This window comes from Triticum urartu, chromosome 3A (assembly GCF_056163025.1).
Source record: "Triticum urartu cultivar PI428250 chromosome 3A, HENAU_Tu73, whole genome shotgun sequence".
Classification (NCBI taxonomy): domain Eukaryota; kingdom Viridiplantae; phylum Streptophyta; class Magnoliopsida; order Poales; family Poaceae; genus Triticum; species Triticum urartu.
In genome coordinates, this window is record NC_141875.1 from 676,671,139 (window position 1) to 676,692,356 (window position 21,218).

Genomic DNA, 21,218 nt, shown 5'->3' on the forward strand with positions numbered 1-21,218 from the left:
ATTTGCAAAATACATACGGATCTGAATATAGCAAACCCGTTGACTAAACTTCTCTCACAGGACAAACATGATCACACCTTAGTACTCTTTGGGTGTTAATCACATAGCGATGTGAACTAGATTATTGACTCTAGTAAACCCTTTGAGTGTTGGTCACATAATGATGTGAACTATTGGTGCTAAATCACATGGCAATGTGAACTAGATTATTGACTCTAGTGCAAGTGGGAGACTGAAGGAAATATGCCCTAGAGGCAATAATAAAGTTATTATTTATTTCCTTATTTCATGATAAATGTTTATTATTCATGCTAGAATTGTATTAACCGGAAACATAATACATGTGTGAATACATAGACAAACAGAGTGTCACTAGTATGCCTCTACTTGACTAGCTCGTTAATCAAAGATGGTTATGTTTCCTAACCATAGACAAAGAGTTGTTATTTGATTAACGGGATCACATCATTAGGAGAATGATGTGATTGACTTGACCCATTCCGTTAGCTTAGCACTCGATCGTTTAGTATGTTGCTATTGCTTTCTTCATGACTTATACATGTTCCTATGACTATGAGATTATGCAACTCCCCTTTACCGGAGGAACACTTTGTGTGCCACCAAACATCACAAGGTAACTGGGTGATTATAAAGGAGCTCTACAGGTGTCTCCAAAGGTACATGTTGGGTTGGCGTATTTCGAGATTAGGATTTGTCACTCCGATTGTCGGAGAGGTATCTCTGGGCCCTCTCGGTAATGCACATCACATAAGCCTTACAAGCATTACAACTAATGAGTTAGTTGTGAGATGATGTATTACGGAACGAGTAAAGAGACTTGCCGGTAACGAGATTGAACTAGGTATTAAGATAACGACGATCGAATCTAGGGCAAGTAACATACCGATGACAAAGGGAACAACGTATGTTGTTATGCGGTCTGACCGATAAAGATCTTCGTAGAATATGTAGGAGCCAATATGAGCATCCAGGTTCCGCTATTGGTTATTGACCGGAGACGTGTCTCAGTCATGTCTACATTGTTCTCGAACCCGTAGGGTCCACACGCTTAAGGTTTCGATGACAGTTATATTATGAGTTTATGAGTTTTGATGTACTGAAGGAGTTCGGAGTCCCGGATGAGATCGGGTACATGACGAGGAGTCTCGAAATGGTTGAGACATAAAGATCGATATATTGGACGACTATATTCAGACATCGGAAAGGTTCCGAGTGGTTCGGGTATTTTTCGGAGTACCGGGGAGTTACGGGAATACGGAAGAAGAAGTATATGGGCCTTATTGGGCTTTAGGGGAGAGGGAGAGGCAGGCCGCGCGCCCCCCAAAGGCCTAGTCCGAATTGGACTAGGGGGAGGGGCTGCGCCCCCTCTTTCCTTCTCTTCCCTCTTCCCCTTCCTTGTCTCCTACTCCTACTACATGGAAGGACTCCTAGTTGGACTAGGAAAGGGGGAATCCTACTCCCGGTGGGAGTAGGACTCCCCTAGGGCGCGCCATAAAGAGGGCCGGCCCTCCCCTCCTCCACTCCTTTATATACGGGGGCAGGGGGCACCCCATAGACACAGAAGTTGATCCACGTGATCATATTCTTAGCCGTGTGCGGTGCCCCCTTCCACCATAATCCTCGATAATATTGTAGCGGTGCTTAGGCGAAGCCCTGCGACGGTAGTACATCAAGATCGTCACCACGCCGTCGTGCTAACGGAACTCTTCCTCGACACTTTGCTGGATCGGAGTCCGGGGATCGTCATTGAGCTAAACGTGTGCTAGAACTCGGGGGTGTTGTAGTTTCGGTGCTTGATCGGTCGGGCCGTGAAGACGTACGACTACATCAACTGCGTTGTGCTAACGCTTCCGCTGTCGGTCTACAAGGGTACGTAGATCACACTGTCCCCTCTCGATGCTATGCATCACCATGATCTTGCGTGTGCGTAGAAAATTTTTAAAATTACTACGTTCCCCAACAGCTGCTATAGGTTTCTAGCAAGAAAGTTTGTTACCTACGCCAAAACCACAACGTGATATGCCAATTTCTATTTACCCTTTATAAGGACCCTTTTCATCGAATCCGATCCGACTAAAGTGGGAGAGACATAGACCCGCTAGCCACCTTATGCAACTAGTGCATGTCAGTCGGTGGAACCTGTCTCACGTAAGAGTACGTGTAAGGTCGGTCCGGGCCGCTTCATCCCACGATGCCGCCAAATCAAGATAAGAGTAGTAACGGCAAGTAAATTGACAAAATCGACGCCCACAACAACTTGTGTTCTACTCGTGCATAGAAACTACGCATAAACCTAGCTCATGATGCCACTGTTGGGGATCGAAGCAGAAATTTAAAATTTTCTACACATCACCAAGATCAATCTATGAAGTAATCTAGCAACAAGGGGAAGGGGAGTGCATCTACATACCCTTGTAGATCGCTAAGCGGAAGCGTTGCAAGAACGCGGATGAAGGAGTCGTACTCGCAGCGATTCAGATCGCGGTTGATTCCGATCTAAGCGCCGAACAACGGCGCCTCCGCGTTCAACACACGTGCAGCCCGGTGACGTCTTCCACGCCTTGATCCAGCAAGGGGAGAAGGAGAGATTGGGGAAGACTTCATCCAGCAGCAGCACGACGGCGTGGTGGTGAAGGAGGAGCGTGGTAATCCTGCAGGGCTTCGCCAAGCACCGCGAGAGAAGAGGAGGACTTGGAAAAGGGAGGGCTGCGCTAGAACTTAGTTGCGGCTGCCCTCCTACCCTCCACATAAACCTGTGAATAGTTTCAAAACCAGATTGAAACCAGCCCAAACCATATATACCACTCAGCCTCTTTCATTCAGACCAATCCAGTCCAAACTTTAACCACCATAATCCAGACCAAACCAAACCATTTTCCGTTTGTGGGTTGAAACTGCAATCTAAAACCATGGACACAAGAAGCTGGCGTGCTAGTCAACCAGGCCCGTGAGGATGGAGAACAGCGCACTAGCGTTCGCGTGCGCTTCCACACCGACCAACAGCTCTGGCTATGGGCGCCGCGCATAGTAGTTGATCTTCAGCTTCAAGTAGTAGGTCATCCTCGACGGATAGTAGCGCCGTGAGGTGGAGGCGGCGCTCGAGCGTGGGCACTGGGCACCAGAACACCTAGTCCGAGGGATAGGATGTCAAGGAGCCGGCGCGAGCAGCTGACATGCACCGGGAAGCTTTTGGTGACAAGAATGTACACGGGCGAGGCGGCGAGTGCGCCGACCAGCGCACATGGTCCGCAGCCGGAGGCGGGCTAGTGCACTGCGTCGATGAGGTTCACTCTCGATGCCATTGCCGCCCACATGTATGAGACACTCCAGTCTACAGTGGCTGTGCGCTCGTCAGACAGACAGTCGGCGCTGGCAAGGGAGTCTGGGTCGGAGGCGTCGAAACCGGCCACGTCGACGACCATGGTCTACGGAGAGCTCCGGCACCGGCTTGCCGCCGACTGGTCGTAGCCTTGGCGATCCTCCTCTGGTCGCTCGTACTCCATCAGGACATTAATGAATGGAATAGATTGAACTATGTAGTACGTAAGCTGGAGTGTAGTGAACTGAAGCTGGCCGTCTCGTACAATTTAGTCGAGAGACTGGGTTATGTCGACAAATTGAAACGGTTTGAGATCAACTCATTTGTGTCTAGATCAAACCAGTCAAATCCAGTGTTTGATAAATTCCAAACCACACCAGACTGTTTTAAATTCTCAGCCCATTTACACCAACCAAACACAATCCAATAGGAAAACCAAATTGAAACTAAGGTTTCAAGTCCAAACTATTCCCAGGTCTACCCCCACATATATATAGGGGCAAGGGAGAGGGGGGCTGGCCCCCTCACATCCAATCTGAGAAGGGGCGGCGGCCAGGGAGGTTTGCCCTTGCCCCCTAAGGCAAGGGGGGCGCCCCTTTAGGGTTCCCCCAAACCCTAGGCGCCTGGATCCTAGTGGGGAGGCGCCCAGCCCACTAAGGGGCTGGTCCCTCTCCACACACAGCCCATAGGGTTCTTCGGGGCAGGTGGACCCTCCCGGTGGACCTCCGGAACCCCTTCAGTGGTTCCGGTACAATACCGGTAACTCCCTGAATTATTCCGGTGACCGTATAATGACTTTCCATATATAAATCTTTACCTCCGGACAATTCCGGAACTCCTTGTGACGTCCGGGATCTCATCCGGGACTCCGAACAACATTCGGTAACCACGTACATCTATTCCCTATAACCCTAGCGTCATCGAACCTTAAGTGTGTAGACCCTACGGGCTCGGGAGTCATGCAGATATGCCCGAGACAACTCTCCGGTCAATAACCAACAGCGGGATCTGGATACCCATGTTGGCTCCCACATGCTCCACGATGATCTCATCGGATGAACCACGATGTCAAGGATTCAATCAATCCCGTACACAATTCCCTTTGTCTATCGGTACGATAATTGCCCGAGATCCGATCGTCGGTATCCTCATACCTTATTCAATCTCGTTACCAGCAAATCTCTTTACTCATTCTGTAACACATCATCCCGTGATCAACTCCTTGGTCACATTGTGCATATTATGATGATGTCCTACCGAGTGGGCCCAGAGATACCTCTCCGTTACACGGAGTGACAAATCCCAGTCTTGATTCGTGCCAACCCAACAGACATTTTCGGAGATACCCGTACTGCACCTTTATAGCCACCCAGTTACGTTGTGATGTTTGGCACACCCAAAGCACTCCTACGGTATCCGAAAGTTGCACAATCTCATGGTCTAAGGAAATGATACTTGACATTAGAAAAGCTTTAGCATACGAACTACACGATCTTGTGTTAGGCTTAGGATTGGGTCTTGTCCATCACATCATTCTCCTAATGATGTGATCCCGTTATCAACGACATCCAATGTCCATGGTCAGGAAACCGTAACCATCTATTGATCAACGAGCTAGTCAACTAGAGGCTTACTAGGGACATGGTGTTGTCTATGTATCCACACATGTATCTGAGTTTCCTATCAATACAATTCTAGCATGGATAATAAACGATTATCATGAGCAAGGAAAAATAATAATAACCAATTTATTATTGCCTTTAGGGCATATTTCCAACAGAAAAGGCTATAATCGGTGTCGGACCGTGCCACGACATGTGTCCTAAAGCTGCAACCTGTGGCGACCCTGCAACAACCGGAGACCAGGCTATGGCGTGTGCCTGTGCTGCAACGACAGCAACAAGTGTTGCGATAGGAGTTTCTGGTGCTACAAGCACAGTCGGCAATGCGTGCGGCCGGGGCAGGCGGCGATGATGCGACTGTAGAGGTGGACTGGTGGCCAGCGATTCCCTTTTTACGGTGATGCAAACATGGCGATGGTGGGGAAGACCTTCTGCGCAACGGCGCCCTAAGGTCCTGATGTGCGACGACATCACGGGGTCCAACTGTGACCTGCACGAGGGCGTTGGTGCTTGCTCGTGCAAGAGGTTGACAACTTGAGATGTGCGTGTGTCGTGTGAGACGATGCAAAGAGGACTAGACGCACGTGTGAGATGAAGATGACGTAAGGGATGATGCGGGGGCACAATCCAACCATTATTAGTGTCGTAATCCAATGGTGAAAAATGGACCGGCGGAATACTCGAGGATGAGATGCATCGTGTGAGGCCAAAATGGCGTAAGGGATAGTATTGAGGATTTATCTTTCAAGGGTTGAAGGAAAAAATGAAAAGCATTCTGCAAGTTACCTCTCAAGGTCTATTCCCAAGATATCTTGGTGTTCCATCCTATGTGGGTAAGGCCAAAGCAAGAACCTTTGAGTATGTAAAAGAGAGGGTGTGGAAAAAGATCCAAGGATGGAAGGAAAAACTCCTATCGAAAGGCGGGAAAGAAATCCTCATTAAAGCGGTAGCACAAGCAATCCCGGTGTATTCCATGGCTTGCTTTGATCTAACCAAGACCCTATGTGAAGAGTTGAGCAATATGATAAATAGATACTGGTGGAGCCAAGTGGATAAAGAGAATAAAATACATTGGGCTAGCTGGGAGAAGATGACGAAGACGAAGAAAATAGGAGGCTTGGGATTTAGGGATCTCCATGCCTTCAATCTGGCCATGCTTGCAAGGCAAGCATGGAGGCTCATTCAAAACCCAGCTTCCTTATGTGTGCAGGTCCTGTCAGCAAGATACTATTCAGATGGCTCAGTTCTTCAAGCCAGGCCTAGAAGCGGCATATCCTACACATGGCGCAGTATACTAAAAGGAGTAGATCTGCTCAAGAAAGGGATCATATGGAGAGTAGGCAGTGGTAGCAACATCAATATTTGGTCTGATCCCTGGATTCCAAGAGGAAGTACTAGGAGAGTCATCACACAGAGGGGTGGAAATGTTGTAGCTAAAGTAAATGATTTAATTGATCCTACCACAAACAATTGGGATGAAGACTTAGTTAGACAAACCTTTCTCCCTGAAGATGCAAATATTATTCTACAAATCCCAATTCATACACATGAAGATGATTTCATAGCATGGCATTATGATAAAAAAGGTATATTTTCGGTGAAATCAGCTTATAGAGTTGCTGTAGACACCACGGCTCGTGAATCTATTTCAGGACTAACTTCTTCCTCAAGTACAGATGAAGATACATGTGGTTTTAATTGGCCAAAGTTGTGGTCGCTTCCCCTCCCCAACAAGGTTCTTCACTTCTTATGGCGCATGTCCACAAATACCTTACCACTGCGCATGAAGCTCCAGCAAAGAGTATGCAAGTTGACACCCGTTGTCCAATCTGTTTTCGGTTGGATGAGGATGGTGGCCATTGTTTCATTAAGTGTAAGAGGGTAAAGGATGTGTGGAGGAAAGCTCAGTTGGAGCATGTCAGATTACAAATTCTAGATTGTACTGATGCACTGAGCTGTATGGAAAAAATATTGAACCTCAATGAAGAAGAAAAAATTAAATCATGCCTGCTTCTCTGGCGTTGGTGGCATGAGAGGAATAGAGCAAATGCAGGAAATGAAATTAAACCTTCTGATGAAATATGTCATTCTATTAACTATCTTTTTATGCAATTTTCTAAGGTAAGGCAAGAAGGGAGAATACAAGAGCAACAACAAAAAGAAAGATGGTCCAGACCTCCACCGAAGATCTTGAAAATCAACACTGACGGCGCCTACCTGAAGGAATCAAATTCTGGAGGTTGGGGCTTTGTTATCAGGAACGATTGTGGTATGGTAATAGCAGCTGGTGCAGGAAATTTGGGGCAAGTTTCGGATGCGCTTCATTCGGAGGCAATGGCAATGTTGCATGCCATAAACGCAGCTATTCAGATGGGTTGTCACTGTGTCATAATGGAGACTGACTCTGTGCAACTTCAGTCAGCAGTGAACAATGAAGACTATGATCTCTCTACATTAGGAGCTATTTTCAAAGATATTAAATTTAAGCTGAGAGTAAGCTTCAATCATGTAACTGTTGTGTCTTGTCCTAGAACTTGTAATGTAGTGGCACACTGTTTAGCAGCGTATGGTACTAAACTAGGAGCTGGCATAAGTGAGATTTGGCTTGATGAGTGTCCAGACTTTGTAAATGACGCTGTTGCTGGCGACTTGTCCAGCATTGGTTCTTAATGGAATGTTTCGTGTTCTCTTTCAAAAAATGGCGTAAGGGATGACACGAGGGCACAAACCAACCGTTACTAGTGTCCTGTATAATCCAACACCGGAAAATGGATCAAGAAGAAAGAGGAAGGAAACGCATTTTCAAAAAAAAAAAAGGGAAGGAAACGCTCGATCCAGCCGTGGCGTATCCATTCTGCCTACATATTTCCTGCTCCGCTTCCACCGAAACCCCTCCAAACCAAACCCCTCCCACCGGAAAATCCCCCAAACTTTTGCTGGCCAAAACTATGGACGGAGATCGACGGTTGCCGGCGGCCGCCGCGCTCGCATCGGCGGCGGCGGTTCTTGGCGACGACAACCTCCTGCACGAGATCCTCCTCCGCCTCGGCTTCCCCACCTGCCTCGTCCACGCCGCCCTCGTCTCCAAGCGGTGGCTCCACCACGCCTCCGACCCGGCCTTCCTCCGCCGCTTCCGCGAGCGCAACCCGCCCCGCCTCCTCGGCGTCTGCGTCGGCTACCCCGGCAGGTATCGTTTCGTGCCTCTCCCGCGGCAGCCCCCGGAGCTCGCCGTCCCCATACGCCGCGCGACCTCCTCCTGCGACGCCGCCTTCGCTCGCAGATGCCCGCGAATCAAGAACTGCCGGAATGGTCGCCTCATCATCGAGGTCTTCCACGCCGGCAGATTCGATCACCCCCTCGTGGTGTCGCTTCTCGCCGGTGAGTCTTCAACCGTCCTCCCACAGATCCGGCCCCACCGTGACCGCTGGGTGCAGGGCACTCAAACGGGATTCACTGAGATGTTCCTACCCGAGGATGGGGGCCGCGACGGCATCACCTTGGTGAATCTGTGGAAGGACTGGCCAAAAGTGTATGCGGAGGTGTGCGTCCTTGGATCTGGCAGCTCTGGCCTCCCTGCCAGGGGCTCGGCAGAGATAGAGCTCCCTGATGACATCGTCTTCCATGAAATGCTACCACCCATCCATGGCAAAGTCTTCATGGTGACCAACTTAGGGTACACCTTGGGTCTAGATTTAGCCACCAGGATCCTTTTCACCCTGGAGCTACCAGTTGGAGTGCGGGGCAACTATATGCTCTCATGTGCGGAAGATTCCGGTCTCTATCTCGTCAGTGCAGACGGGTTTCAGCTCAGTGTGTGGCTCCATCGGATGTCGGGCAATGATGGGGCAGGCTGGCTGCTGGTCGACACATTTTGTGTCAGTGTGGGTCAGGCATGCACACCTCGCGCGGAGGACAGTTGGGTTCCTCACGATGTTTGCCTTGATGTTGTCACGGTTGGGGACAATGTTGACTTTCTGTTCTTAGATCACCCAGCAAGTGGTGCTCTCTTTTATGTTCATCTGAGGAGCAGGGTGGTTGAGAAGGTCAATCAGAGGGGGGCAGATGAATGTGGGTATAAACGTGCGACTGCTGGCCACGTACGTGTCTCTCCTGTTATGATGATCTGGCCGCCTATCTTCCCAGCGCGGAACGTGAGACGTGAAGAATGATTCCCCTGTGTTTGATTGTTGTACTATCTAAACTGAGTATGAGTTCTGCAATAGAGAGGTATGTACTTTTGAGTTATTTCTCTTCCTAAAAACAATAGATATTGCAGTCATGTATGTTGGGTCTTAAGAACATGTGTTTCATTTCAGTTAAAAAACCTGAAGTTTGCAGAGGTTTATTGAAATATATCCAGCAAAACTGCACTGATCTTCTAAGCTGACAGTAGTTTGTATAAGATATTCCATATATGATTGCTTTCTGGTAATGATCGGTTGCCTAGGAAAACTTTGGATGGTGGCCAAATAAAAATGGCAAGCAGCAAATGGAAGAGAAATAACTGAAAATATAGCTTTTGGCAAGGAAGTTTCTTTTGTATTCTTGACAGGGATGTCTCAAGCGATAAGACGGTATGCATGTGTTGTGATGTCCATTTTTATTAAAACTGACTTGTCTACAAGCTATAATCCACCCATCATCACTAGTTCACTACTTCAGTTCTAAGGGAAAATTTGATAGATGCCATTAGATGAAGTTTTATCCCACTGGCAGCCAGAACAAGAAGTGATGCTTGGTGTCCACAAACTCCACAACAATGGTATTCCTCGTCACGGACAAATAGCAAAAACAGTAAATTAGAGTGCTAGCTTATCAGAAATCTGATTAATCATCAACTGAAGCATTGATTTGAATGATACCACCATCCATTTTTCTATATATGATAGTAATAACTAAAGTTCAGCCTATCTCGAATCCTGACTCTTCTTCATTTTTAGGCATCATTACAAAAAAAAAATATCAAAGATTAGCTACACTCCTGACCATAGCTAACTATATCACTTTGCTCCCTCACAAAAGCAAAGAGTACACGAGGTGCTAGAATTCATTAGATGGAGTTTTATCCCAAATTCCCAATGGTGTCCAGAAAAAAGAATCCAAACCTAGCTTATCAGGAACTTGATGAATCATCAGCTGAAGCAGTGATTTCGTTCGGTACCACCATCCTTTTTTCCATAGATATGATACTAATAGCTAAACTTCTGCCTGTCTTGAATCTCGATTCTTCTTTAAAAAATTACTTATTGAGCACATCATTAAAAATATCATCAGAGATTAGCCACTCTCCTGGCCATAGCTAACTATGGTTTTGGCCCCTCCCAAAAGCAAAGATACAAAAGGTGGTAGATAGAACCTTCCAACAGAGAACATATATTCTACCCAATCAGACACATCTATAAATAAGCACCGTTGGGTCATCAGCATCATAAAACACCAAGAAACAACAGCCTACATCTAGCTCAAGTGAACTGAACTGATCAGATGATCGACCACAAAGCCCCAAAAAACAACATCCTACAGCCAGCCACCAATTGGCTCGATCAGCAATGGTGGACAGGGTGACGAAGCTGGCATCGCAGCGCGTGGTGGTGATCTTCGGTGTGAGCAACCGCTTCATGTGCCATGCGGTGAAGACGCTCTTCACGGAGCTGGGCGTGAGCTGGACGGTGCACAAGCTGGCAAAGGACCCCTGGGGGAAGGACGTCGAGAGGGCGCTTGCTGGCATGGTCATGACACTGCACCTTGGCGGCCAGCTTGTGCCGCTCCTCAGCCAGGCTGGTGCCCTCTGGCTCTGAAGAGTCAAGGACAACAGTGGCTGATGCGTGTGTGCAGTTATGTGTGATCGCAGCCTCAAAATCGAGCCAAGCTAGTGATCATGTAGTGCGTGCAGTGCAGCTACATAGTTTTGGAAAGCTCATCAAACATATCAACGGTTAGGGATGAAAATGGAGTGGAAACTTTCCGCTTTTCTGGTGGAAAAACGAAAATGGAAAGAAAATATGGAAATGGAAATTTGCAAAATGGAAACGAAAAATGGATTTTTTTTACGCGGAAATGGAAACAAAACAGAACGTTGTTTTCTGGCAGAACAGGCATGGAAACGGAACTTTCTGTTTTCGTGAATATGAAATTTCCATCTTTACTATGAGACTATGGCTGCTTTACAGCACAACCACCAAACAAAACACAATGACATGGTGAGCAAAATGACCCATGGGAGGCCCAATTCCACGACCATGCATGTAGTCAACTAGACCCTCCCCTATGCAATTCTCCAGTACTACTATAATACTATACTGAGTCGCTAACCTAATTATATTATTTGGTAGCCATGTTAATAATTGATCAAGTTTATTACTGTGCTTGTGTTTTTCTATGGTTAGGGTTATTAAGTTCCGACCAACACCTGCTTATGTTTCCGTGTCCGCCCTGTATTCGCTCGGTGTTCGTTTCCGGCAGTATATGCTTCCATATTCATTACCGGGGTTTCTGTATTCATTTCCACTTTAAAAAAGGGCAGCCCGGTGCACGTAACTCCCGCTTGAGCAAGGTCCGGGGAAAGGTCCGACCGCTTTGGGTGTACAATACGCAGTCTTTCCTTACATTTCTATAAGAGGTTGTTTCCAGAAACCCATGACCTCATGGTCACAAAGCAACAGCTTTACTGCTGCGCCAAGGCTCCCCTTCATTCATTTCCACTTCCACAGTCATGATCTTTCAGTTTTGCCACTTGTTGTCATATGACAGAAGCAATGGATGCTTTGTGATGAGCATTGTGAGCAATATTAAAGGAGCTTATGCTTATCTTATCATATTGTTGCTTAATTTGATGCTTTGCTTAATTTAGCCGGCTGTTGTGCTAAGATCATGAGAGAATCCACGGTATATATAATGCTCCTCCGTAAATGGAGAATATCATGTCATATCGTACACATTTTTCTCGAAGCTATATAACAGTAGTAGATAACTGGAGGTAGATGCACTAATTCAGGGAGATTAGTATGTTGAGATAGATGCACTGGTCCAGTGAGCTAGGTATGGTATGAGCTAAGAAGAAGGATCTACCTAGGCTGCATTTGGCGTCGCAGTGGATCATTTGTTTGTCAAATAAATATTTTTCTACTTTAAGCGAATGATGTCGATGATTGGAGGTAGAGCACTTCATGGGCCAGGGTGACCTCCATGTCGCTTTACAAACCCCACAGAAACTCCAAATACATGCTGTCGTCATAAGTACAGACACACCGATTGGGTGCTCTTTGTTTAACCCTTTTCTTGTATACTTTTGTTGCTAATTTTCCATCGCAGATTACAAAATAAGTACATGCAACACAATTCAGAAACCACAAACTGGGGTGTTTAGATAGTAGTTGATATAAAGGTCTAAGAGATATGGTAGGTCAAGATTAGCCTTCTTTTCATTCTAGGGTCTTTTCGGTAATCTCATCCCTATCATGAGAAATTAAGAGATATGTCAAGACTTCTATAACAAAGTGAAAAAAATGTTTTTCACTATCAAGTTCGCACACTAGCTAGTTTGACAGTGTAATGTAATCCTGGTATCCATGCATAGGATTGGCAGTCTTTTTTGGGAAGTTTGTACCTCTAGTTGTTGAAACACTATCCCTCATGACATAGCTTATCATCGCATCCCGAATAGGAAGGTATGTTGCTGACAAGGTAATGGAAATTGATGAGAAATCAAAATTATCTGGATGGTTTGATTGGACTCTGACTAATGTATGATATTTCACTGTGTTTAATTTCTCTCCTTGGTTTGAATAATGTTAGCATGCATAGAATTTGTCATGACTGTCGAAACAATGTGTGCAACTCTATATGCTATATCCTGATGCAAAATACAGTAGATTCTTGCATGTAATGGTTACCAACTTGATTAGCAGATACTGAGCTTAGCAATGCAAATGTGTAGTGTTCATGTCACAGACTCACAGCCGTAGAACACCAGGTGTTGCAGTCATGTCAGATTGATCTTAATAACTTTTGTCATTTCATTAAAAGAAGGTGTGAAGTTTACAGAAGTGCATTTTGCGAGATATCCACCCGAACTGCGCTGAATCTTCTAAGCTTGACTGCAGTGTGTATAAGTTATTGCATATATGAGGACTTGTCAGTAATGAAGTTTTTTTCTTTTGGGCCGAAACAGAAGGAGCTCTGCCTTTGCATTGAAGATAAGGAATTTATCATAGCGACCAGTGGTGTAAAAAAAAACCTTTGGAAGACAGATAAGTAGAAATGAGGAGCAGCAACTGGAACAGAAATGACTGGAAGTACAACCTGTGGCAAGGAAACTTCATTTGTGTTCAGAAGGGAAGGCTCAAACGATACAACAAGGTGAGCATGTTGAGAGTTAGTTGTGATATCCATCTTCCACATTAAAACTTGCTTATTTTTTTGCAAAAAAAGTACAATCCATCCATCATCACCAGTTCACTATTAGTAGTTCTAGGGGAGATCGTTAGGTGTGATGTGGAGCTAGTTTTCTACTTAATTTGTGGCATCCATTAAATGGAGGGGTTTTAGATGTGATGCATCATGTCCACAACTCTACACAACCAGTATTCCTTCTCACGCACAAATGGCAAAAAACTAGAAATTAGAGTGGATCTAAATCTAGCTTATCAGGACTTGTTGAATCACCAGCTGAAGCACTGATTCAGTTGATACTACAAAAGTTAAGCCTATCTTGAATCTTGATTCTTCGCATCATTTTTCTATGTGTGATACTAACAACAAAAGTTCAGCTTGTCAAGAATCTTGATTCTTCTTCATCTTTACTTATTCGAGACACTATTAAAAAATATCAAAGATCAGCTGCTCTGGTCGCCATAGAAAATATTAAAAAATATCAAATACCCACGTGTCGATTGAGGTCTCCTCCTATGAAGAGCTTCTCTCCAATTGGAACACTCCTAATCATGTCCTCAAGGCCTTCCCAGAACTCTTGTTGATTAAGATGCCTACGCCATTTCTGTTTGCACACGTCCCTGTGTACCACAGCTTGAAGTCGGTATCCTCCACCTCCTTACGAAAAAGGGTTTCCCCCCGCTTTATATTATAAAGCGTGAACCACAACAACAAAGCATCTAATACAAACGCACACCACACACCCAAGGCAAGATACATGAATGCCGGGCACCGACACACAACCACAACGACTACAAAGCACCTAAAAGATGAGCAAAAAGAATCCGCTTAGAGCTGACGGAGAACACCACCACAAGGAGCGATCTTCCAGGAGGATGTGTAACGGACATGCCGGACCGAGGACTCCAAGACGGTGCCTCCAGGAAGGGCACGACCACGAACGTCGCCACCGTCCGATCCGAGGATCGAGTTTTCACCCGGAGTAAGATGGAAGGGGTAGAAGCACCACGACGGATTCTGCAAGGAGCACAAGACGTCCACGGACGCCGTCACCGTCGACCAGTACACAGACTGGGTAGGTGATGTACCCTGGTGCTTCAACTCTTCCGCCGCCCTGGTCCGTCAACACACGTAGCCATGCCGCCCAAGCGGCCATGGTTGCCTGCCCGCATCCGAGCCGCACAGCCCGCCCACGACCAACGCACGGCTCCCACCGCTAGGGCCGCCGCCCCTCCATGAGACCACCCTGTAGTAACCAAAGGCCACGCCTTTGCTCAGATTGGCAACCCCAACCACCTCCAGAATCGCCGACGGCCAGCCTGCCTCGGGAAGGGCCGCGACCATACAACGACCGGGGGAAGGGGAAGGTGGAGAAGTGGCCCATGGCCATGACCGATGCCTTGCCGGCTCCAGCTCCCCCCCCCCCGAAACCGAGTTCCACCCCCGCGTCGAAGGCCCAGGGCATCGGAAGGCATCGGCCGCCGCCAGATGCCGGAGAGGGAGGGTGGACGAGCTGTCGCCGCCGCTGCCCAGAGACGCCACCAGGGGGACTCGCCCGAGCCGAGCGCCGCCACCCAGCCATGAGGGCCCGACTGGGAGGGAGCAGCTCACCACCTCCGCTGCCGCGCCGCCCCCAACCAGAGACCACGGCAAGAGGCCACCCGCAACCCGGTCAGCCGCAACCCGTGGCGCCGGACGTGACGCCGAGGCGCTGCCGGAACACCGCCGCCGACGCCACACCAGCCCGCACCACCGCCATGCCATCCGCCGCCCGACGCCACGCCGCCATCACCGGCCTGCTCCGGGGCGCCGCCATGCCTGACACCGAGCGCTGCGCCCTGCCCGTGAGATCGGATCCGCGCCAACCCCACGCGCGAGGGACGAGAAGGCCCCGCCGCCGTCGGAGACGACTGGGCTTCGCCTAGCCGCGCCCTTTGGCGGTGGCGAGGGAGGAGGGGGGAGGCGGAGGGGTGTTCGGCGGCGGAGATTTGGGGCCCTCCCCGGCGCCTCGCAGGTGGCAGCGGGGGAGGGAGGGAGGGAACCCTAGGGGGTGGAACTTGTGGAAGGAGATTCACCCAACTGTTTATCTGCCCTACTAAGCTCTTCATCCTCCACCTCCTTCACCTTCTGCCCCCTCCATTTGGTTTCTTGGACGCAAAGGTTATCAACACCTCTCCTCACCGTTGTATCCACTAGCTCCCGAAGCTTACCTGTCAAGGACCCTACGTTACAGCTACCTAAGCGGATCCTCCTAGTCTCGGCTAGCTTCCATACCCTTCGCACTTGTCGAATCAAATGCGAAGATCCTTGCTCATTTTCCAATACAGTCGGGCGTCGATGTAGCACGTCACTAAGGATGCGATGACCTGATCCTCAGTCACTTGCCACCGTATCCAGATGAAGATACGTCGCGCCACCGGGAGGGGGGGGGGGGGGGGGCTTGCCCATTTGACACCACACCCGGGTCTCGATGTGGCGCGACGCTGAGAGGGTTACAGCCGGGCGTCGATGTAGCGCGTCACTAAGGATGCGACCAAAGATCCTTGCTCATTTTCCAATACAGCCGGGCGTCAATGTAGCGCGTCACTAAGGATGCGACGACCTGATCCTCGGTCACTTGCCACCGTATCCAGATGAAGATACGTCGCGCCACTGGGAGGGGGGGGGGGCTTGCCCATTTGACACCACACCCGGGTCTCGATGTGGCGCGACACTGAGAGGGTTACACCCCAATGAAAATCTTTTGGGTTTCATCTCCATAAGAGTGGCTGACTTTTGATGTTGCCTCGCCAAGCCTATCACAAACCTCCTCCTTTACCAAGGCTTGGGACCGGCTATGTTGAGACAACATAGGCGGAGTTCGATTGGGTGCTATTTGTTTAACTCTTTTTGTAATACTTTTGTTGCTAATTTTCCATCGCTGATTACAAAATAAGTACATTGCAACGCAATTCATTAACCACAAACGCAGAATAAAAAGTTGATATAATGGTCTAAAAGATATGGTAGGTCAAGATTAACCTTTTTATTCTGCGTTCTTTTGGTAATCTCACCCCTATCACGGAGTTAAGAGATATGTCAAGGCTTCTCTTACAAAGTGAAAATGTGTTTTCGCTATCAAGTTCGAACACTAGCTAAGTTTGACTCTGTGTAATCCTTTTATCCATGCATAAGGTTGGCGGTCTTTTTTGGGAAGTTTGTGCCCCTATTTGTTGAAAGCACTATCCCATATTACATAGCTTACTGAGGTAACGGAAATTGATGAGAAATCATAATTCTGTGGATGGGTTTGAGTGGATCTTCTCTGACTAATGTATGCTATTTCACTGTGTTTAATTCCTCTCCTTGGTTTGAACATGTTTGCATGCATAGAATTTGTCATGACTGTCGAAACAATGTGTGCAACTCTTATCTGTTATTTGCCAGATATATACAAAATATAGTAGATTCTTGCATGTACTGGTTACCAACTTGATTAGCAGATACTGAGCTTAGCAATGCAAACGTGTAGAGTCCATGTCGCAGACTTGCATCCGTAGAACACTAGGTGTTGTAGTCATCTAAGATTGATCTTAATGACCTTTGTCATTTCATTAGAAGAACGTGAAGTTTACATAAGTGTATTGCGAGATATCCACCTGAACTGCACTGAATCATCTCAGCTTGACTGCAGTGTGTATAAGATATTGCACATATGAAGACTTGTCAATAATGATGACTTTTTTTTAGCCGAAATAGAAGTAGCTCTGCCTTTGCATTGTAGATAAGGAATGACCCCCTGTGTTTGACCTTTGTAATATCTTCACTGGGCATGACTTCTAAGCTTGACTGCAGTGTTTATAAGATATTGCCAATATGAAGACTTGTCGGTAATGAAGATTTTATCATGGCGATCAGTCGTGTGAAAATACTTGAGAAAATGGGTAAGTAGAAATGAGGAGCAGCAACTGGAACAGAAATGACTGAAACTGCAACTTGTGGCAAGGAAGCTTCATTTGTGTTCAGGAGGGATGGCTCAAACGATACAACAAGGTGAGCATGTTGAATGTTTGTTGTGATATCTATCTTTCACATTAGAACTTTTATATTATCCCAAAAAAATATTGTCCAATCCATCCATCATCACTAGTTCACTACTAGTAGTTCTAAGGGAGATCGTTAGGTGTGATCTGTAGCTAGTTCTGTACTTAATTTTGTGATATCCATTAGATAAAGGGGTTTAGATGTGATGCATTGTGTCCACGACTCCACACAATTGGTATTCCTTCTGATGCACAAATGGCAAAAGCAGCTGATTAGAGTGTATCCAAATCTAGCTTATCAGGGACCTGTTGAATCACCAGCTGAAGCATCTATTCAGTCGATACCACAAAAGTTCAGCCTATCTCGAATCTTGATTCTACACCATTTTTCTGTGTGATACTAAAAACAAAAGGTCAACCTGTCTCGAATCTTGATTCTTGTTTATCTTACTCGAGACTATTAAAAAATATCAATGGTTAGAAACTCTACTGTCCATAGCTAACTGTATGATTTTGGCCCCTCCCAATTCCCAAAAGCAAAGATTAGATAAGGTGGTAGAATAGAACCTTTAGACAGAGAAGATATATTCTACCCGATTAGCCACATCTCATAGCGATTCCCTTGCACTTCAATTAAGTGTGCAATCCAGCGCCGACCACTCCCTCCTCTTTACCCGCCGCGGTCATCTATAAATAAGCACGCTGGGTCATCACTATCATCCAACTCCAAGAAACAACAGCTTACACCAAGTTCAAGTGAAGTGAGCTGATCAGATCAACCGGACACAAAGCCCAAAGAAACAATGGCCTACAGCTAGCCACCAATTCGCTCGATCAGCGATGGCGGACAGAGTGACGAATCTGGCGTCGCAGCGGGCGGTGGTGATCTTCGGAGCGAGCAACTGCTGCATGTGCCACGCGGTGAAAACACTCTTCACAGAGCTGGGCGTGAGCTGGACGGTGCACGAGCTGGACAAGGACCCCCGCGGGAAGGACGTCGAGAGGGTGCTCGTTGGCATGGTCGGACGCAACCCGCCTGCGCCGGCCGTCTTCATCGGCGGCAGACTTGTCGGCACCACCGACCAGGTCATGATGCTGCACGTTGGCGGCCAGCTCGTGCTGCTCCTCCGCCAGGCCGGCGCCCTCTGGCTCTGAAGAGTCAAGGCTCAAGGACAGCAGTGGCTGATGCATGCGTGCAGTTGTGTGTGATCGCTAGAGATCATATGGTGCGTGCAGTGCAGCTACATAATTTTGGAAAGGTCATCAAACATATTAACAGTCATGATCTTTCAGTTGTACCTCTTTTTGTCATGAAAACAGTAGAAAGGATGCTCTGTAAGAGATAAGCATCCTGAGCAATATTAAAAGAGCTTATTCTTGTTATCTTGTTGTCGTTGCTTAACTAATTTGATGCTTTGGGCGCAGGCTGGGCGGCAGCGGCGTTTGACGCGTCGTCATCTTCCTGAAGGTGCCGCCTTGGGTGAGTTGGGGGTGTGCAGGGGCGATGGGTGTGGTTGTCAAGTGTGTGGCGGCTTTGCAGGTGGAGGTGGCGCCATGGTCTTCTTGTTGGGGCAGTGCTCTGCTGTTTGGTTGTCTGTTGCCTGACTTGTGGCTGTTTGCTCGCCGGCTCTCAGTGCCATGGCATGGACGGGATGAAGATAGGGTTCTTTCCCCGTTGGCAGCAACAGGGCATGGAAGGCTTGAACTTGGTGCTGATTCCAGCGGGTGCTGTCCTGCTATCTGCATTGGCTGCCTTGGATCCTCTGCTTGCAAGTTCTTCTTCAACCTCGCTCAACAACAGCTTCTCTTCCTTGGGTGTGGGTTATTGTGTCTTGATGAGGCTCTTCGTTTGGTGTTCTTAGCGCAGCAGGTGGGTCGTGCTGAGAATCTCCCATGGTGACCTGGAAGCTTGTACCAATCCTTGCTCAGGGGAACATTGCCACTTGCCAACGGTACGGCGCCCTTCGATCCAGGGCGAGGGGCAGGGGTCCCCTTCGGAAGTGGAGAGGGTCAGTACGAGGACGGCGTCCACCTATCGGAGTAGATGAGGGCATGTCCATATTTGCTGGGCTGTAACTCCCCCTGAAGTTTGCTCTCTGTCAGGGTTATGGTGCTCCACTCGCGCATTGAAGGGCTTCGGCAACATCAAGCTAGTCTGTACTGCTTATTTCCTGTTTGCTTGTACGTGTTGGGGCTAGGAAGTTGTTTCGGGCATCACCTTGTATCTGCCGTCTTTTTTTTTTGTTTTCCTTTTCTTTTGCTTGTTTGCTATGCTTCGTTGTAACTGTGGGTGTTTGTATCTCCTGGCCGGTTGATGGCTTTGTTAATTCAAAGCCGGGCTCTCCTTGAGCCTTCGTTCTAAAAAAAACTAATTTGATGCTTTGCTTAATCTGGCTGTCTGTTGTGCTAAAGCCGTGAGAGAGAATAATCCACGGTATATATATAACGTTGCTCAGTAAATTGGAGTATATTGTGTCATAGCGCACACGTTTTTGTCGAACTTCTGAAAATTAAGGACGGCAGTGGCTGGTGCGTACATGCAGTTACGTGTTATCTCAGCCTCAAAATTGAGGTATTAAGCTAGTGTTCATATAGTGTGTGCAGTGCAGCTACTGATTTTGGAAAGGTCATCGAACATATTAACGGCATGATCTTTCAGTTTTACCCAACGTCTTGAATAGACAATAGTGGGCTATAGCCCCGCGATAGCGCCGTTATTGGTGATTTAGAGGACTGCCGCTATTTAAAACAGTGGTTTTACCTCTTGTTGTTATATGACAGGAATGGATGCTTTGTAAGAGATGAGCATCCTGAGCAATATTAAAGGATTTTTGTTTATCTTTTCGTTGCTTAATTTGATTTGATGCTTTGCTTAATTTAGCTGGTTGTTGTGTTAAAACTTTGAGAGAATCTACGGTATATATAATGCTCCTTAGTAAATGGAGAATATAGTGTCATATCGTACACCTTTTTTTGGAGCTATATAATGGTAGTACATAACTGGAGGTAGATGGACTGATTCAGGGAGGTTAGTATGTTTAGGTAGATGCACTGGTCCAGTGAGCTCGGATTGCACGAGCTCGGTACTAAGGATCTACCTAGCTAGGCTGCATTTGGCATCGCAGTGGATCACTTGTTTGTCCAATAAATGTTTTTGTGCCTGCCGTGATCCTTTTTTTTGTACACTTTTGTTGCTGATTTTCCGCCGCAGATTAGAAAATAAGTACATTTCAACGCAGTTCAGTAACCACAAACTTAGTGGGTTTAAATAGCAAAATTGATATAAAGGTCTAAAAGAGATACATGGAGGCTTCTGTAACAAAGTGAACAAGTGTTTTTCATTCTACGTTCTTTTTGGTAATTTCATCCCTATGATGGAGAACTTAACAGATACGTCGAGGCTTCTGTAACAAAGTGAACAAGTGTTTTTCATTCTACGTTCTTTTTGGTAATTTCATCCCTATGATGGAGAACTTAACAGATACGTCGAGGCTTCTGTAACAAAGTGAACAAGTGTTTTTCACTATCAAGTTCGCACACTAACTAGTTTGAAAGTGAAATGTGGTCCTGGTATCCATGCATAAGATTGAGGTGGTGTTTGTTTCTTTTATTTTACCCATGTTTGTTGAAGGCACTGCCCCTCATGACATAGCCTATCATCCCATCCTGAACAAAGTTTTCTTGCCATCTCTCCTTTGATACAATGACAAAATCACCATAGGAACAGTGTCGTGTATATACATGTGAATGAAATTTCCATAAAAGGAAAAGAGGTACATGCTGAACTTAAGATTTTCTTGTTTGGATTTTACAATCTTCAGTGGTTGGCTGGTTGCTTAACTA

General features: G+C 47.0%; 4 protein-coding genes across 5 annotated transcripts; all 4 read left to right on the plus strand.

Moving 5' to 3' along the window:
• Positions 1-6,711: 6,711 nt before the first annotated feature.
• LOC147981445 (uncharacterized) lies at positions 6,712-7,632 on the plus strand. The gene is made up of 2 exons (XM_087517112.1): positions 6,712-6,771; positions 7,084-7,632. Exons 1-2 carry the CDS (start codon positions 6,712-6,714, stop codon positions 7,630-7,632), a joined length of 609 nt encoding a protein of 202 aa, XP_087373238.1.
• Positions 7,633-7,823: 191 nt separating this feature from the next.
• Positions 7,824-19,764, plus strand: LOC147981446 (uncharacterized). Its single transcript, XM_087513968.1, has 4 exons — positions 7,824-9,189; positions 13,133-13,320; positions 17,188-17,385; positions 18,801-19,764. Exon 1 carries the CDS (start codon positions 7,911-7,913, stop codon positions 9,129-9,131), a length of 1,221 nt encoding a protein of 406 aa, XP_087370094.1. The 5' UTR covers positions 7,824-7,910; the 3' UTR covers positions 9,132-9,189; positions 13,133-13,320; positions 17,188-17,385; positions 18,801-19,764.
• On the plus strand, positions 10,406-11,408 carry LOC125549130 (putative glutaredoxin-C2). The gene has a single exon (XM_048712612.2). The coding sequence runs from the start codon at positions 10,512-10,514 to the stop codon at positions 10,758-10,760; it is 249 nt and encodes an 82-aa protein (XP_048568569.1). The 5' UTR covers positions 10,406-10,511; the 3' UTR covers positions 10,761-11,408.
• Positions 18,083-19,764, plus strand: LOC125549131 (putative glutaredoxin-C2). Of its 2 annotated transcripts, none has more exons than XM_048712614.2 (2): positions 18,083-18,634; positions 18,801-19,764. In XM_048712614.2, the coding sequence occupies exon 1, from the start codon at positions 18,216-18,218 to the stop codon at positions 18,528-18,530; it is 315 nt and encodes a 104-aa protein (XP_048568571.1). In that variant the 5' UTR covers positions 18,083-18,215; the 3' UTR covers positions 18,531-18,634; positions 18,801-19,764. The 2 variants fall into 2 exon arrangements, with proteins under 2 accessions (XP_048568571.1, XP_048568570.1); XM_048712613.2 differs by having other exon boundaries at positions 18,083-18,601.
• Positions 19,765-21,218: the final 1,454 nt, after the last annotated feature.